The sequence below is a fragment of the Drosophila miranda genome, chromosome XL, assembly GCF_003369915.1.
Source record: "Drosophila miranda strain MSH22 chromosome XL, D.miranda_PacBio2.1, whole genome shotgun sequence".
Lineage (NCBI taxonomy): Eukaryota > Metazoa > Arthropoda > Insecta > Diptera > Drosophilidae > Drosophila > Drosophila miranda.
Window position 1 is genome coordinate 10,859,940 of NC_046673.1, and position 19,309 is coordinate 10,879,248.

General features: G+C 43.9%; 2 protein-coding genes across 4 annotated transcripts; one reads left to right on the forward strand and one right to left on the reverse strand.

Annotated features, from left to right (window-relative positions):
* Positions 1 to 244: 244 nt before the first annotated feature.
* LOC108157512 (serine/threonine-protein kinase minibrain) lies at positions 245 to 17,258 on the forward strand. Of its 3 annotated transcripts, none has more exons than XM_017289625.2 (8): positions 245 to 406; positions 5,795 to 5,955; positions 7,413 to 7,547; positions 10,067 to 10,238; positions 10,305 to 10,472; positions 10,546 to 10,832; positions 10,914 to 11,766; positions 15,803 to 17,258. In XM_017289625.2, exons 1-8 carry the CDS (start codon positions 349 to 351, stop codon positions 16,708 to 16,710), a joined length of 2,742 nt encoding a protein of 913 aa, XP_017145114.1. In that variant the 5' UTR covers positions 245 to 348; the 3' UTR covers positions 16,711 to 17,258. The 3 variants fall into 3 exon arrangements, with proteins under 3 accessions (XP_017145114.1, XP_017145106.1, XP_033242218.1); XM_017289617.2 differs by lacking the exon at positions 245 to 406 and adding an exon at positions 3,116 to 3,820; XM_033386327.1 differs by lacking the exons at positions 245 to 406; positions 15,803 to 17,258 and adding exons at positions 3,134 to 3,820; positions 12,264 to 13,090.
* On the reverse strand, positions 17,259 to 18,986 carry LOC108157528 (zinc finger protein 622). The gene is made up of 3 exons (XM_017289635.2): positions 18,310 to 18,986; positions 17,881 to 18,243; positions 17,259 to 17,795 (listed from the first exon to the last, which is right to left on the reverse strand). Exons 1-3 carry the CDS (start codon positions 18,823 to 18,825, stop codon positions 17,445 to 17,447), a joined length of 1,230 nt encoding a protein of 409 aa, XP_017145124.1. The 5' UTR covers positions 18,826 to 18,986; the 3' UTR covers positions 17,259 to 17,444.
* Positions 18,987 to 19,309: the final 323 nt, after the last annotated feature.

The following is a 19,309-nucleotide window of genomic DNA, read 5'->3' on the forward strand; positions in this document are numbered from 1 at the left end:
CAAAAGCAACCGAAGAAGTAGAACCATAAGGAAAGCAGCGAAAGCAACACGCGAATCAAGAAGTAGAAGGAAAAAAACTAAATTTAAAAACATTTAATTTATAGAAAATCACAAAACAAAACCAACCAAAATCTGACATAATTTGATTCAATTTATCCAAAATCATATGAACAAATAACGCAATATATATACATAGATATATATAGTATATATATTATATACATATGTTATATATATATAAAGAGTAAAATATATATATATACACACGATATATATATTTAGATAAATCTAAGAACTAATTCATTAATCATTCAACCGCGTAAACCAACAAAAAACATCAGCCCCCACATGTATAGATTAGAGGATACGAATAGCGGCGGCGTTATGGATAAGAATAAACAGAAATGTAAGTACAGTCGCCATCAACAAATTGATAACAATATACATAGATGTATAGATAGAACACAATCCTAGGTGAATGCCTTGCCACTCTGTAGAAGGAGATCTCAACATTTGGAGGGAGTGCTCAAAAGTGCTCAGTGCTCAACAGACCCTTAACTTCATAAGAAGCCTAAAAATCCAAATGCCTTGTGGTAATAATAGAACCACTGTAAAACAGTATTGCACGATAGAATAAATAGCCAATAATCTATGGAATACCTTTTACACGGAGTTAATAATATCGAAAATACTTGGATACTATGTTTAGGTATCAATAAGCAGCCCCAGTTGGGCAAAAGTGAGGGTAAAATTACAGCAGTCTTCCACATAATCCAGCTGGTCTTTACAACAGATCAATATTTGTTTAAAGTTCCTATAAAACTCTGTAGGGTGGGACCAACTGTCACGAAATGATTTGAGGCGCAGCCAACTTCATTCTGTACAGAAAGCAGGTGGCAACGCCACCATGAATTCAGGGAAAATGCACCGCTAATTCCCCCGAATCCAAGCCCATCTCGAAAGCAGAAACAGGATGTGAAATGGGTATTATTTTCTTATTGGTAAATATGGAAAATGATCGTAAGATTTCCTAGAATTTACTGTCACCTGTTTTCCCCTGAGTTCTCCGAATGGCATTCGCAAATGATTTAAAGAGATTTTCTACTTAAAGTCATGAAATGTCACGCATTGGGAGGTCCCCCCCCCCCCCCCCCCCCCCCCCATTCAGCCAGAGAGTCGTTAACAGTTAGCATTTTGTGTCAACTGTTTGCTTATCACTCACCTTGTGCGACGCTTCCGCTTCTCTCCCACTCCAGTGGCGTTGCACGGCGAGTTCTTCCCCTTATTTACTTTTTGGGTGCACACAAACTACAAATAAGAAGGGGGGAGCCGATGGCTGAAGGTGGTGTTTATGGTGGCAATGATTAGCTGTGGCACCATATGTTCCCCCCCCTCCGCCATTCCCCCCAATGACTCACTCACCTTCTGGGTCGGCGCTCCACTTGCTGCTGCGGTCACCAGGCGGATGTACTCCTCGCCGTATATGCGATTGATTGCAACTAGTTACATGAGTAAAGGAAAGAGAACAACACTACGGCATCATCCAACCAAGAATCCATCTGCGTCATTCATCGTCCATTCCTTCAATCATGTATTTTGTAGGAACAGCAGTCGGCTGTGTAGATGCGATTGCGCTCTCTCCGCGTTCCCATTCCGGTGATGCAAAAACCTGCAAATGCAAAATGTCGTCAACTATTTTTGGGTTGGAAGTGACACAACGACAGTGCGACAGAGCGACAGCTTGTCACAGACGTTTGTCGTAATGGCAGTCGCGGGGACCCCATATTATAAACAGAGATTTCTATAATTAGAAGCCTCTCCTACTCTCCTTCACTATCTGTCTGTCTGTGTATTCGAGTGTGTATCTCTCGCTCTCTCTCTCTCTCTCTCTCCCTCTCTCTCCCTCTATTTTTGTGGTGTCTAAGTCATTTATCATTCAACTCTTTCCATCGATTGGCAAACGTTCAATTTATTTATAAGCATTTTATAATTGGGGTTTCAGCGCGCGAGTCCAAAATTATCCTTTGACAGGCACGCCAGACCCAGCCAGACACACACTACAAGCTTGCACAGTGCGTTTCGTAACTCTATAGAGGACTAAACTACACTTTTTGTAAACAAAGAAAAGAATATACATATCTGTTTCCCAGAAAAATGCGGAAGGTGCACCGCATCGCACCTTTCGAGCTTCACGTTTTGTAGAATCACTTCCATTGACTTCCGTCTCGTATGTCTCTGCCATTATTGGAATTCCATTATCACTAAAAGCGGAACTCTGCAAGCCATCTGGAGGGTCTGGTCAACGAAAAAAAAACGTGCTAAACAAAAAAATAAGCAACAAATAGAAAGATGAAAAGATATAATGATTACAACGATTAAAAACAATTTCCATTATTCGAAATGCAAATATACTTGCCCAACACTGGAATCGAAGTCGGCACAGTGTTCTAAAGAAAAGTTAAGTCAATGGTAAACGATGTACTGCACATCTTTACAACAGATTTGATGTTCTACCATTTTCTACACAATTTATTAGTATGAAAACAACACTGGACAGCAGGCAGAACACTGATCTACACTGTTGTCATGCTAAGATATATAAATACCAATGAGAGAGCATTGAAAGGGATAAGTGTGTCACACAGCGCATGAGTGCATTCCCTACTTATTCAGTAACTTAAACAACACTGGAAACGCGGCCAGAATTGCCCAACACTGTTTTGAAGCGTGCTGCAATATTCCATTTAGTCTGGTCTTCTCTCGTACTGCATTTAGAGCTTATCAACACTGTTCTGGGCGAGTGTTGTAAACGCTACGATCTCTAGTAGTCCACCGCTTGCATTCCTTACTTTTTTTGATGATGATGATGACGATCATCGTCATGAGAGGAACAGAAATGCACTCACTGACTAAAGCGACATCGAAAACAACGACGACAACGTAAATGCTGTTCCGTATAAATAAATCCCGCAACGACTGCGACAACGAATGGGCAAGACTTTGGGGCCAAGAAAATTACCGCAGTTTTCGTTGAATTTTCATGCGGCGCAGATCGCGCGATGCGGCGCGACTCCGGACTTGCGAAAAGTCAAGTGCAAAAAAGACTCTAAAGTAACTTCTACAAAACTGTGGCCCCAATCAGTCACCCCTTGGATGGATTAAGGTGCAGAGAGCTTTGTTCTACTGCGGTCTAATCTCTTTTTGAAAAGAAGAAAAGTGGAAGAACTGTGTGGGGAGAATCGAAGCGCAAAATCAATGAGTATTGCTCTCTTCCCATGAGGAAAGCAAAAAAATAACGGAAATCCCCAGTAAAAATACGGATATATATTTTTTGCCGAGTGAAAATATCAAACAAAGATGTCAACGGCTTTGGTTTATTGGCAGTCAATGAACGGCGGCAGCGTTGCAAATGGACATGAGAAGGCCACTGACACTGGCACAGCATCCGGCAGCGGCAGCGGCGGCGTTGGCGGCGGCGCCTGGTCGTCGTCATCATCATCACATGCATCCTCGTACATGCAACCCTTTGCTGCACGCGACCCAAACCCCCTATCAATGCTGAAGGAGGCGCCGCTGCCGCCACTGCCGCCGCCGCCTCATTACATCAATTATTTGGCACAAATTGGCTGCCAGCATCGTGTGAGAAGCTACGTTAATAATGATCATGATCATGTGGATCATGGATCACGGCAAATCGGCTCCCGCTTCCACAGAGTCCAGCGGGGGACTGCCGATCAGGTGGATGGAAATGTCTTGATCGGCGGCGGCGGTGCACTGAAGCAGAACCAACATCACGGAATACCTGCAACATCCTACAGTTGTAAGCAAATGAAATTCAGGATCTCCGTCTTTAAAGTGTTTCCTGCACGGTTTTATAACTCCCTTTCCTCGTATTGTGTGTCCTTGGCGTTGCAAGCCAATCTCTAGATCATTCGTCCTCTTCGCTAGTGCTTTTGGGTTCCCCGTTTAGAGCTTCTCCTGCGTTCCAGCTCTAGTTCTTCTTCTGGTTCCACCTCTAGTTCTTCTTCTGGTTCCATCTCTAGTTCTTCTTCTGGCTTCCATCTTCATTGCTTCTTCCGTTCCACGTCTAGGGGTTCCCTCTTTCGTTGATTGATGGATTAATCGATTAATCATCGTCGAGCTTTGACTTCTTCATTCGTGTATGATGAAATGCAATATCATTCATCCACAAGCAAAAAAAAAAGAAAGAAAGAAAAAACAACGCAGTAAATGCTACTGTCTCGCTCCTCTTTTGCTTTGTTTTGGCTTTGTTTGAGGCTATTTTTGATGCACAAAGCAAAACACAGAACAGAGGAGAAGAGAAGAGAGAGAAGGATGGCAACATGGCAACACATGACAGCAGTAGAATTACACATATGTGTGTGTGTGTGTGTGTGTGTGTGTGTGTGTGTGTGTGTGTGTAGACTGCGAGATGATCTTCTTGCCTGTCTGCTCTGCTTGCATATTGTGTAATAATTTTCAGTTCCGTCTGGTTCTAAAATTAAAGAAGGTAAAAGGTATTTCTGTACCGACTCTTCTGCTGCCTTTCCACACTCTACTTTTTGCTGGTGCTTCTGCTTCTCCCTTCTTCTTTCGTCGTTTTCCTCGCTCCTCTGATCATCATTATCATCATTTTGGCAGCATTCGTGTGCTGCCGCTGGCAGCGTCTTCCTCTGTACGTCAGGTGTGTGTTTCTCGAGAGAACAGGTGCATTTTGTTCGTTCTGGGGCCAAAGAGCGTTTCCCATCGGTCATTGAACCAATAAGAACATACAGAAACATACACACAGAAATTCACCTGAGATCTAAATACTGATTCAGAGAATATCATGGTTAATATTCAGTATTCCAGAATTATCGAAAACTTTTGAAAAATCCCCAAAATTTAGCACACAAAAAGTATTCCCTTTTAGTGCCAGAACTTTGTCCACTATTTAGGATTTTTTTATAAAAATTAAAAAATAAAATATGTCTGACAAATGTTCACCAAACTAGCGGGAACATTGGGAATACCCAATACTTGTGGATCCCCGTGGGGACTTGTAGCACTTGTAGGACACTTGTGTGATATCACAGGAGTCTGCACACAACATTTGGTTGCTCTAGATCTTATAGTCTCTGAGAACTAGGCGTCAAACAAGATGGACGGACAGGCTATCGGCTATTGATGCTGATCAAGGATATATATACTGTATGGGGTCGGAAACGCTTCCTTCTAGGTGTTACACACATCCACTTTTGAGTTAGTTTTTGCTCTTCGAGTATCGGGTAGCTGAAGCTGAAGAATGAGGAAACTATTACTATTACAACCTACAAATTTTGGCTATTTGATGCCTTAAAATACGGGTAGGTGCAGAATACCCTACAATTTCAGGTTATCGAAAATTGAGCTATGAGCTTTTTAGGACCTTCTGGAGCCTCTACAGAAATCTCTAACATAATTTTAAACACTTTTGAACAGTTTCCAAAGTATCATCCTGCCCCATTCTCTAAAAATTTTAAATAGAATTCTAGGCAGCAATCGCAAAAAGTTCACCGAATGCCTCGATGATGCCCAAATGACGTCTATTCGCTATACAATTGTCCCATAAGCGAACGGACATACTTTCTTTTTCTTAAATTTCCTTAAAATTCTTGCAAAGTATTTCAAGATATCGTATCCTAGTATTTTTTAGATAAACTCAACTCATCTCAACATTTCCATTATATCTTAAGAGAATATTTTCAATACATTCATGCAACCGTGACACTCATTGATAATTTCCCTTTATGCTCTCTTTCTCTCTGACCGACAGTATCTGCTTATGGGTCCAGTGCGGGTACCGTTGCCGTGGACACATCGCAGGGTGGTGGTAACGGTGGCGGCGGCGGCGGCAGACAGCGTCATGCACCGCTCTATGGACGCTTTGTGGGCGAAGAAGATCTGCCTGCCACGCATCGTGATGTGATGCATCACGTAAGTACATAAATATAACTCTTAATTATACAAACGCATAGGGTACTCCGATTGTATATTTATAGAGAGTTTTTTAAAAGAAAGGGAGATCTCTATGATCTCTATAGCACCGTATATATAGAATCTCTCTCTTGAGCCACAGTTCTATTAGTTAAAGTACATTCAAAATCATTGATGGGACTTGTAAAATCGACAACTTATCGAAACTCGTGTGCGTTTTCGATGAATGTGTGTCCTAGCGGATAGTTATCTTCGTAATATCTATATAATCTATATATTCATATAAAAATCATGAGTCTCGGTGTTTGTTGCTCAATTCCTCCTAAATGACTCGACCGATATCTATCAGATATTTTTGTTTATTTAGTAGTGCATTAGAGAATATGTTGTAAACTATTTTCCACCTTTCTGCCACCATCCGCCATTTTTGAATTGGTTTTTAGTATTTTTGTACGAACAATATAAAAATATCCCATACAAAATGTAAAAAAATCAAGCCTACCATTTGGCCATCGAAGAAATAAAGCAAGAAACATGCGATATAGTAGGGTAGAAAGAATAGACGAACGAATCCAACAAGATAACGAAAGTGTTCGTGTGAGCAAGTCGCAATTTTCTCAATCTCAGGCAGAAGAGGCAGGAGATGAGCAAAATCAGCAAAGATACTTAAAGCTGTTCCCACGCACAGAGAAAATTATTGATATCAAATGGTAATGGCCGAAAGAATCAAGTAATGGCATAGCATTTCCCGATGCATCATCTGGCATTGAAGAAACTTTATTGGATGGAGACAGAAATGAATATTCTATGGATAGTGCTGAACCATTCTACGATGAATGCACTATGGCACACAAACAGTCGCTTGAGGCGTTAAACAGAACACCCAAAGGTCTAATTCGGTGGGACTTAGTTACTCCCTTAAGCCGATGAGGTCAAGGCTTGCTTGAAATCATCGCCACTGTTTCGTAATGTTGAAAGATTCCTACCAAAGATCAATCCGGTGACACATTTCCGCAAACAATTATTAGATATAGCCGATGGAGAAGTGCCTGTCCACTAAAATACTGTCTGCGTTGATTCGCACGCACAAAATGCATAAATCATGCGTGGCTGGCAGAAAGAGGCATTTTGGCAGCAAAAAATGTGGACCAAGCGACTTGGTGTCATACAAATCGATCGATACAGTTTGCGATGCCAACGAATCTGTGAAGGCATTCCACCACACCTACGACTGAAAGTTGGATCTCCGGTTATATAAGCCAACTACCAACGAATGGTCGTTGACGAAAAGCAATATCGTAGCCAACCAGAGGTGAAAATGTTGTGGTCCCACTCCTTCCAAAACCAAGGCCAAACGATATCCGTTTTCGGATTAGATACATAGTACATAATTAGAAGATTGTAGATTTGACAGAGATCTAATTAAATTTATTATCGTTTTTCTTTCCCAACAAAAGCACCCTAGTCCTTCGTCTTCGTCGGAGGTGCGTGCCATGCAGGCCCGCATTCCCGCACACTTTCGTGATCCCGCTTCAGGACCATTACGAAAGCTGAGCGTCGATCTGATAAAGACCTATAAGCACATCAACGAGGTGAGTACTGCCATATGTAAAGTGTGTATTTCGTGTACGATCTGATGCCAGACGAGACGGAACCTTGGCATCCATCCATCTGCATATGCATCTTCTTTCCTTCTTTCCCTTTTGGCTTTTATGATATTAGCAGTACTTCGATCAGAATCAGATCTGCTGACAGATATATTGTGTCTGCCGGTGTGTTCTAAAGATACGTACGTTTGTCCTTGACCCCGTTACGGGTCGCATTTGTTTGCGCTTCGATTGACGTGGGAAGAGAAGACGTTGACAACAGCCACAAAGACGCAAAGAGACACGCAACGCAACTGTGTGTCGCCTGTTACCTTCTATCTTCCACCTTCTACCGCCTGAAAGCCATCCAGCCTGCCAGTCCGCTGCTCGCTTCTTGCTGCCTTCTGCCAAAAGTTCTAAACAAAGCGCCTGACGGCGACACATGGCTCCACATGGAAACTGCTAACGCACGCCGGCAAAGGCATTGTCATGTCTCATGTGTCATATACACAGTTGTGTGATGTGATAGCGACGACGACGACCCAATTCCTAGCCGTGAGCGATGGTTTGGGGCACACCATTTGGTACGTGGGTGCGTGGTAATACATAATTTCATTCTCCAACCCATGACCTATCTACCTGTGGTAGTCCTTGGCGTGGATTCCTGTCCTTCCATCTGGACGTAGGACGAAACGCGAAAGCCTCTTCCTTGGCGTTCGTTCTAGAGGAGAACTTTTGAGGCAAAGAAACTCCACCATATTTATGACAGTCGATTAATGATCAAATATAATCGTTGACAAATCACACACCCATTTTGGGGTGGCCTGAACCGCTGGATGATCGGAACAGAATAGAAGTCAATCGATCACTCACATATTTTCTGATAGTCATAGATGACAATCGATTTACAATTTTAGGGGGCGCTAGATCGATGAAAGATCGACTAGAAATGTATGAAAAATCGATGAATAATCAAACTGAATCCTGAAAAATGTGTGGCCCTTAAATAGAATCGATGAAAAATGCCACAGCTCTGCCCGAGGGTCGGGAATCGCTGAATAATCGGAACAGAATCAATGGAAACTCGCTGCTTAGTACAAAATATGCTTGAGCTACAAGAGTGAGGGGGACAGCCAGTTGTCCGAGGTGTAAAGCGGAGCTAATGCCCCGTTACGTCGTTACAGGATTAGTGTGACCAGCCTTTATCATCGCGAGTGCAGTGCAGCGTCATGCATCGTCATTCTACTTAGGAGACAACAGCAAACACACACAGAGAGAGCGAGAGAGGGAGAGGCAGAGACAGAGGCAGTCATTTGCAGATTAACTGTGACGCCGACGACGGCTTTTGTTGCCCCGCAAAAAAAAAACGTCATTGCCACAGCAAAAGCAAAAGCATACACCCATTTTTGGAGAGCATTCGCTTGCTATCTCTCTCGTTTGCTCTCTCTCTCTCGGTTGTTCAACGAGTAGAGACATACCTCCATGCAATGGTCCGTGCAGCCAGCTTTTAGGCGTTGTTGAAACTCTCCCATCCCGCCACAGCACACGCGCTCTCGCTCTCTTCACCAACGCTAGCCGCTCTCCTGCTACTGCTCCTGCTCCTGCTACTCCGCAGCGGCGGTCTGCAAAGGACCTGCGAAGGGCCCTCCACTAAAAAGCAGGACGTCTCGCTCGCACCGCCGCATGCTTGCCGCGTTAGCAACAACTTTTTTCCAAGCGCAACCTCCTTTTTTTTTTGTGTGTGTGGTGTGCTCTGTTCTGCTGCTCTGCTGCTCTTGCCGCTGCCCAATGGATGGAAGAGCGGCGGTGGGTTGAGGCAGAAGCACACGCCGTCGCGTCGTCGCCGCTGCCGCCGGTTCGGGGGGGCAATGTTTACATTTGTCTCTGATGAAGTGGAAGTAACGGGATAACTGGCCTGAATGGGATGCCGTACCGTGCCGTGCCGTTCCGTGCCAATCCCTGCCGTTGCCTCTGGCCCTGCCCCATCCACGTGTAGCAGAGCACTCGCTCTCAGTGGAGCAGTTATCGAAGTGTTAACAGGGGCGTTTCTGCCACACTTTGCATCCAGTAAAATCGCGTGTTTGCATGCGGGGCTTTTTTTTTGTATTTCTTTTACGATAAATACCAATGTATAGTTCATCTTCTTGATGGATATCGATCAATTATCTAAGTGCGAGTTAGGAAAATGAATTAAATGGAAACGATTAATCACACAACGATAATTTAATCAATTCCAAAGACATTTTTCATCGTCTTGGATGGATTGAATGGTCATTGGAAGACAAGTTCTTCCTTTTCCAAGGGAAAACAGGGAAAATACCTCTGGGAATATATCGATTAAACGATATAAAAAGTTGTAATGGTGGAAACCAGCTTAGATTGCCATGTTTTTTCCATGATATCGATAATTATCGATTGGCAACCAATAGCTATCGTTGGGCATGGTTCGCTTAGGAGAGCTGCTCGCCAGTAGTATAATTCCAATGATGACTATCAATAAAATTGCATCTTTCGTTCTTGTCTAGGTATACTATGCGAAAAAGAAGCGACGAGCCCAACAAACACAGGGCGACGATGATTCGTCCAACAAAAAGGAGCGCAAATTATATAACGATGGCTATGACGATGATAATCATGATTATATAATCAAGAATGGTGAAAAGTTCTTGGATCGCTATGAGATTGATTCGCTGATCGGTACGTATAAACTTGTTTACATCTGCTATATCTACTATATCTTCTTCCATTTCTTGTGTACCTCAGGCAAGGGCAGTTTCGGTCAAGTGGTGAAGGCCTACGATCACGAGGAGCAATGTCATGTGGCGATCAAAATAATTAAGAATAAGAAACCGTTCCTAAATCAGGCACAAATCGAGGTCAAGCTGCTCGAGATGATGAATCGTGCGGATGCTGAAAATAAATATTATATCGGTATGGTTATATCTCCTCAAGCATTCGCCACAATATGTACATCTATACTAATCGAACAAACCCAATTCTTTAGTCAAGCTCAAGCGTCACTTTATGTGGCGCAACCATCTGTGCCTGGTCTTCGAGCTGCTCTCATACAACCTGTACGATCTGCTTAGGAACACAAATTTCCGCGGCGTCTCGCTGAACCTCACGCGTAAATTTGCGCAGCAACTGTGCACGGCGCTGCTGTTCCTTAGCACGCCCGAACTGAACATAATACACTGTGATTTGAAGCCCGAGAATATCTTGCTATGCAACCCGAAGCGCTCGGCCATAAAGATAGTTGACTTTGGCAGCTCCTGCCAGCTGGGACAGCGCGTAAGTGGAGCCGTGGCGCTGTAGAGCCCCCGCACAATTCAGAGACCTCTCATCTTATATTCTTATATTTTTTTTTTACAGATCTATCACTACATCCAGTCGCGTTTCTACCGATCGCCAGAGGTGCTACTGGGCATACAGTACGATCTGGCCATCGATATGTGGTCGCTGGGCTGCATTTTGGTTGAGATGCATACGGGCGAGCCGCTCTTCTCTGGCTGCAATGAGGTCGATCAGATGAACAAGATTGTCGAGGTTCTGGGCATGCCGCCCAAGTATCTGCTCGATCAGGCGCACAAGACGCGCAAGTTCTTTGACAAGATCGTCACCGATGGCTCCTATGTTCTAAAGAAGAACCAGAATGGACGCAAATACAAGCCCCCGGGATCGCGAAAGCTCCATGACATACTCGGCGTGGAGACGGGCGGGCCGGGTGGTAGGCGATTGGATGAGCCCGGGCATTCGGTGTCGGATTATCTCAAGTTCAAGGATCTGATATTGCGCATGCTGGACTTTGACCCAAAGACGCGCGTCACACCGTACTATGCCTTGCAACACAACTTCTTCAAGCGCACCGCCGACGAGTCGACCAACACAAGTGGCGCCGGTGCCACAGCGAATGCCGGGGCCGGTGGCAGCGGCGGCGGTGGCTGCAGTGGTGGTGGCGGCGGACCGGGTGCGAGCACCAGCAGCAGCAGTGCCGTCTCTGCCAGTTCAGCGCCCGCAGCGGCAGCTGCGGCAGCGGCCAGTTCATCCTCCACCACCTCCTCAACGACAACAACCGGCGGTGGCGGTGGTGGCAACGGCAGCGGCGGCAGCACTGGCTCTGGATTGGCGGTGGCGGCGGCGCAGCAGCCGATGTCCCTGCCACTGCCACTGGCGGGTCCGGGCGGTGCATCGTCGTCAACGTCTGTGGTGGATGCCCATAGCCATGGTGAGTGGTAGAACTAGTAGGAAGGAGTATCCTCCTTCCCCCCTCACCCCACCTCTCACTTGATTCATTCAATCATCATTGTTCCATCAATCATGCTGTTGTTTTGTAGCTGCCCCATTTAGAGCGGGTCTTTCGTTTCATTTTTTGTGACTGTGCCACGTGCCTTTCCTTATGATTTTGTATTTTTTGATCGATTTCCAATGTTTAGTTATCCTCCAGTACTCGTACCGTATCTCTCAAGCATACATCTAAATGTAAACGTATGATTTATCTTTAGTTTTTAGTTTCGGTTCTATAATTATAATTATGATTATAAAATGGTAGAAAGCAACCCCCAAACAGTCAATTCTTTGTGACAAAAGTAGCAACAAAAGAGAAATACCAAAAAAAAACAATGATCTGTATGTTCCTCTCTCTTTCTAACAAACACGCGCGCGTCTTACAAATTCAAATAAAATCGAAATGTATCGACAACAAACACGATACTGATAACACAGATGAACGCCGATGACCGATAACTGGAGCGACAGCATCAGCCTCAGCAGGATCATCGCCGGCAACAACAAGGATGCCACCGCCACCGCCGCCGCCTCCACAGTCACATTCACAGTAAGGAGGCGCCACCGCCGAATGATTTGATGCGATCAGGCAGCGGACAGCGGAGCGAAGTAGCGATGGGAAACAGCAGTGGGAGTAGACGCAGAAGCAGTAGTCATACGGGTAGCATTAACAGCGTGTGATCGCTGGCGAGAGAGCCCAGAGCCAGAGCAATTGTAAATAGTGTAAGAGGCTCACTCTCTCAGCAGCGCCTCTATCTCACTCAATCTCTCTGTGTGTAATTCTCTCACACTTACTCACTCTCACATTCTCTCTATCTCTATTCATCCACCCACAACTCTTTTTCCTAAAAAAAAAGTATGTGCGGTGCGTTTCTTTTATTTATTTATTCGATTTTTTTTTTTATAGAATATAAATATTTAAATGTGTATGCTCACGCATTTTAGACGCTCCAAAAGAAGGAAATACAATCGTGTGTTAAATGTTTAACGTTCACATAATTACGTTTTTTTTTTTATCAACTCGAATTACGCAAAAACAAAAAAGGGCCTAAATGATACTTAGATTTTAAGCGTATAGAAATTGTAGAGAGACGCAAATATAGGAAAGAAGAGAAATAATAGTCGTGTAGTTTATGAAGAAAAATAAGCAAAAAAAAAACAAAAAACTAAAAAAAAAAAAAAGGAATCCTTAACGACTTTCTTAATGACTGCCATACATATATATAAATATATATAAATAAATATATATATGCATAAGTAACGAGTAACGAGATACAGTAACGAGTATATTAACGGTTAAATCACAACTCCTTTAATAAGAGTGCGAGAGGTGGAGGAAAAAAGCGATAGTTATATATAGTATATATAGGAACGTACGGGACACGATCGATATGTGTGTGCGCAGTATTTGCAGTAGTATTTAATCGAGTGGATATACATATGTATGAGTAAAGAACGGTTAATACATATGCAATAACATAATAAACATACGGAACGGCAGCAGCATTCATTCATACATACATATATACATACTTCCCTTACTTGAAAACATATAAACACACATATATATACGTATATGTATTTATATATATATTTATGTGTATTTATATAGACGTGTGTGTATATGTATATACATATATATATGTATATTATACAGAATGCTGACGGATCATCAATTTGTAAAAAAAATACTGCACACACCTGACACAACACAGACACACACCCTACTTAACCTCTGTTGTCCTCCCCCTCACAAACACACATTTCCGAAACATTTTGTCCTCCCACTCACGCACACACGCCCCACCTCAGTTGTACACTCAATCACACACAAACACTCACTCATCTCCCTTCTTAGACTGAGAATTTTAAACAGATGGCAGCACTGTTCGCTCTCAGTCTCGTCACTCTCTCTTTGTCACTCTGTAGTCAGAGGTTCGAACTAAACGATCGATAAACGGAAGAGCGTAATCCGAACTAGTGACTGAGTGAGCGAACAAGCTAAAGCATACATTGCAGCTGGTCTTGACAGAGGCCGCTCTTATTTGTGATAACGAAACGCAACCGAAAAGCGCACATTCGACCCCCACTTACACTGCCCCTTCTTTTTAACGCAAAGCAATGTTAACAGACGGACGTCAGAGACTGTTATGTTACGAGTAGTATGCTTAACAGAGCCCACGAATGTTGGCAGCTTTCTCCCGCATGATCACACACACACACATTGACACACGAACACACACACGACTCCCACACTCTCTCAACGGTAAATATATACATACATATAGTATATATAAATATATACATACAAGTTTTTATTGAGAAGGCGGAATAAAATAAAGATAATGCGGATTATATAGTATATGCAAAATACGAGTTGAAAACCAAACACAAATCATAGTTTGTAAAAAGAGAGCATACAAAAATGGAGAATCGAAATGAGGCAAAACGTAGGCATGTAAAAATAGCAAAGAAAAAAAACGAAGCAAAATTCACAGAAGAAGAAAATAAAAGAGAGAATAAATGCGTTTGGTAAACACACAAGACGAAGAAAAGACAACAAAATAAAACACTCACAAAATGAAAAGAAAGGAAACAAATGCGAAACGAGAAAACTTATAGCAAGCATAACAAATGAAAAATCAGTACGTACTAAAAGGAAGAACTTTAGCATTTAATAAAATTTAACATACATAAATCTATATATATATATAACATTTATGAATAATTATGCGAATAATTACCAAAAATGACACAAAGCGAAAACCCAAAAAATTAAACAAAGAAAACAAAACCACAACTCAATTAATTTGTAAACACATTCAGACAGACAGCAGACAGACAGGACAGAAGCAGAGACAGAACGATCGCATACATACGAAGGATGTGAGGATACGAAAAATACATATAAACCGTAAAGATTAATTAACAATTTAGTGGTTAGCCCCCGAGAGAACACAATTCAAGAATTTAAATACGAAGCAGAGAGAAATAATTAAACGAATCTTATGTAAAATACTAAACAAAAACAAAAAGAAACCGGTTGCAAGGAGTGTTTATAAGTCGGCAAGTTTACAGATACAAAAATACACAAACACACAGCCACCCACTGGGAAACAGACGGACACAAGAAAGATTGCGAATTTCCAGCGAAAGAGCGTGACAGATTGAAAGAACAGACACAGTAACAGTATCGTAACAGTAACAGTAACAGTTAAGCACAGCCCAAACAATGCAGCAGCAAGTGCTTAACAGTAACAGAGAACAGAACAGCATTTCACAGATGAGAAAGAATGTTAGCTTTACGTTTTGGACGTCGCTTGCAGTGCAAGAACATCACGAGGGCAAAAGCAGCAGCAGCCACAGAAAGGACTAACAACTTAATGCATTTGTTTGCCGGAGAACCGGAACAGGCGAATGTTCAACGAAACAGTATTGCAACGTAAATTTAAATAGAAACAAAATTAAACGACAGAACACATCAGATGACGAGACAAACAGAAGCACACACAAACACACACACACACATACACCACACAGTTGCATGCATAGGCATGTATGGCATTTATATAATATAAAGAAAACAGACCGCAGCGGATGGTTTAAGTTTAACGTGTACGAAGTAATTTATTAATGATTAAAACCAAAACGGGAACTTTACCAAAAAAAGACAACCGTAAGGAAAAGGAATTCATAAAAAGAAAAAACTAAAGCAGACAAAAAAATAATAAAAAATTAAAAAACAAAAGGAAAATTACAAACAAAAAAAGCGAAAAAAACCTTCAATAAAAACTTATGATATAATCAACAAAAAAACACACACAGAATTAATCTTTGAGAAAGGGTATCCAAATGTTCAGATCCCCCCACAGTTGTGTTCCGCTCCTGCGGGGGCTTTACATGACCATGCTAATCCCTCTGTTAATCTGTCGACAAACTGGCACTCACAGTTCTCTTCTTGACATTCTATTTCACAGGTCTGCATGCACTAATGCACTCAAATGCCGCGGCCAGCGCCATGAACAACTTCTCTGCCCTCAGTCTGCAGACCGCCGGCCATCAGTCTGCGCTGGCTGCCCACAACAGCCACCACAGCAGCAACAGCAGCAGCATTCACAGTAACAGTAACAGCAACAACAGCAGTCACAGTAACAGCAACAGCAGCCACAGTAACAGTCTGAATAGCCTAAACCACATTAACAGCAACAGTAACAGTGGCGGAGGTAACAGTCGCCGCCACATGTACGGCAGCAACAACAGCTATTCGCATCCGATGGACTGCGATCCGCCGCATGGCCAGGTGATGCCGCCCCCACCGCCCAACGGACGCATGCGTGTGCCGGCCCTGCTCCCGATGCCGAACAACTATGCGCCAACATCCTTGCCCTACTACGGGAACATGTCAGCGGCCGCGGCCGCAGCTGCTGCTGCTGCCGCGGCCGCCTCTCACCTGATGATGACTGACTCCAGTGTGATCAGTGCGTCGGCGGCTGGCGGGCCAGCCGGGCCGGCATCGATGGGAGCTACCGCCGCCACTGCGGTACCTGTGCCCGTGTCCGCCTTTATGCCACTGCCGCTGCAGCCACTGCCACTGCCATTGCAACTGCCGTTGTCAACGTCCTCCTCCTCCGCGGGCGGCATGTCCTCCATGCACATGCCAATGCCGATGCCCATGCCCATGCCAATGCCAATGCCCATGCCCATGCAATCCGCAGGCCAGCGACGACATGTCGTTGGGTCTGTTGGTGCGGGTGGGGGTGTGGGTGTGGGCGTTGGTGCACCCGGGAACAGCAGCGGCTCGGCGACAGGTGCCAGCAGCGATGCCTCTTCCTCATCGCCAATGGTGGGCGTATGTGTTCAAAAGAATCCTGTAGTTATACATTAGCCTAAAGCGTTATCCCTTATCGTCTTTTAATATGTAATACTATTTTTTTTGTGCACCACCGTTCTGTCGTGGCGTGGAGCGCTCATTGTCCCGCTGCCCAGAAATACCGCTATTTATTGCAGCCAATCATCCATTATCACAAAACCCACACACACACGCACACCTACTGTCTGGTGTAGAAGAACGGTTGTGTGGTGGAATATAAGACTAGCTTATATCCCACGATCCACAAAGAACAGTTGCTCCAGTACTCGTGGGACAAATCCACCCACATACACACACATATAACAAATCTAGCTGAATTTGACCCTCACACCCACACACATACACTCAAATATGGTTTAGTCACTTCACACCCACGTACACACACACACGTTCTAAAAACGCTCCCAGCAGTCGTCTTGCTTCCAACTGCGTGGAAACCCCCTGGAAATGCGTTTTTAGAACCCATTATTTTTTTTGGTCTAATTTTAATGCTTAAATTAAATCTTTAATTGTAACCATAACGACATAACATTAAACTATAAACGAATCAAAATTAAACTATATTTAATTGTTAATTTAAATTATGTAATTTTATTTTGAAGAGAAATCGCTAGTAATATACAAAAGAAAACTGTATGCTTAATTTAAGCAAAACAAAAAAAAAAAACCAGCAACGATCATCACTATTTCATTTCCAAAGGAATAAGATTTTGTGGGACAAGGGGAACTGACTGGCTCTAGTCGGTGACTTAGATGAGGATCTGGGCACGATAGTGCTTTTGCAGTTTATTGGCCTTGGTGCCGAGCTTCATCTGCCACTTGGATTGGACACGCTTCATGAGATGTATGTCGCGTGCCTTGCTGGCCGCTGCTTTCTGCTGTGTCTGGGTCCAGCCGAGGGCCCGATACTCGCTGAGCACATGGTGCAGCTTGCGGTCGGACTTCTTTAGGACAACGCCGCGCTCTGGATGGAGTCGCTGCTTATAGTAGCGCAACAGGGATCGATGGCCAATGACAGCGCCCGAGGGTAGCACCAGCTGGTACTCATCGCCGTCGAGCATATCCGGCACTACCTCCTCGTCGATGTCCATGCCGTCTTTCTGTTTTTTGGAGAAGGGGGGGGGGGGGGGGGGGGGGGGACATTGAACTCGGAAAGCAGGAAAGGATAGGAAAGAATGTACTCACGTTATCTGGATAACTCTCGCTGTAATCATAGTAATCTGCGTATTCGGCCAGGGCCACGCCCTCGTGCAGCATCTGACAGTGGCCCTTGTCGACCATGTGCTTGCGGACAGAGTCCAGGGAGTAGAAGGTCTTGCCGCGATCGTTGCACCACAAGCATACAAAATAATTGGCCACCTTCTCGCCCAAATAGTAGAGCAGACCCTCCAGATCGGTGCAGAATTCGGTGTCGGGTATGAAGAAGGAATGTGCTACGGACATGTGTTTCAAGTTCTCTACCATATCCTCGCTAGTCTGTTTGCAGAAGAGACAATCGCGCTCTGTCAACGGATTCTCAGGTATCTTGTCCCACTCATCCGAGTCCACCTGTGGGCGAGAAATGGAAAAGAGGATGAATGTTATGGCCGCTAGCCGCCGAGAAAAAACACCTACCTCCTCCTCATCGATATCCTCAAAGTCATCATCGTCGACTTCATCGTCCTCCTCGCCATCAACTTGCTTGGCACGCTCGGCGAACGCCAGACGACCCTTTCCAGCAGCGGCGGCCGCCAGAGCAGGATGGGGACGCGGCTCCACCACGCTCCTGGTGCAGACAGAGGCCGAAACTGTGCTGCTGCTGCCGGCACTGGACGTCATCTGCTGCCGCTCGAACCTGACCAGGCACTCCTTGTGCTTCTTGCTGTTCAGGTGATTGTCGTGGGCCTTCTGGCTGCTAAACTGCTTGCGGCAGGCGTTGCAATAAGAGCTCATTTTCTGCTCCTCCAAAGCCATCTCGGTGGCACTGCGTGCACTCAGTACGCGCTGCTGGAACTCCTCCGCCGTCACCGGGGGCAGCTGGGCCACGCGCCGCTTCAGGTTGTAGCGATGCCAATCTGTTTTGTAGTGCTCGCGCTGCACCTCAGCGGTGGCGAAACGCGCATCACAATTGAGGCACGTGAACTGCGACATTTCGGATGCACACAGACACGGAAATCAGATCCTGATATATCTCTAAATAGTTCACTTTTAATTTCACAACAGAAACTTCTGGGGCCGTGTATGTCTGGTGTTTTTGGAAATTCTGATACAAACCACGTTCTTTTCCTTGATATTGTCGATCAAATATATGGTCCGACCCTCAGAAATATACCAAAACATACCGTCTCATTTAAAAAAAATACCGTAAATATACTGACGAATTCAAGTTCTATTTTACATATTCCTCGTTTTTGATCTTCCGTGGAATATTACTAGCTATAAAGCACATTTAGCTATGCCCACATAATTTTATACGATTCATGAATAATTTTTCTACTTAACTGGCTTATTTTAACCACTTGCTTTTATTGTATTTTGGGTAAAAAAAGATTTTAGCGAAAAAAGTCAAACAAATTAAAGTAATAAAACGTAAGAGAAAAATCGTTCCAATTGCTCAATTTCTTTATTTCGTTGA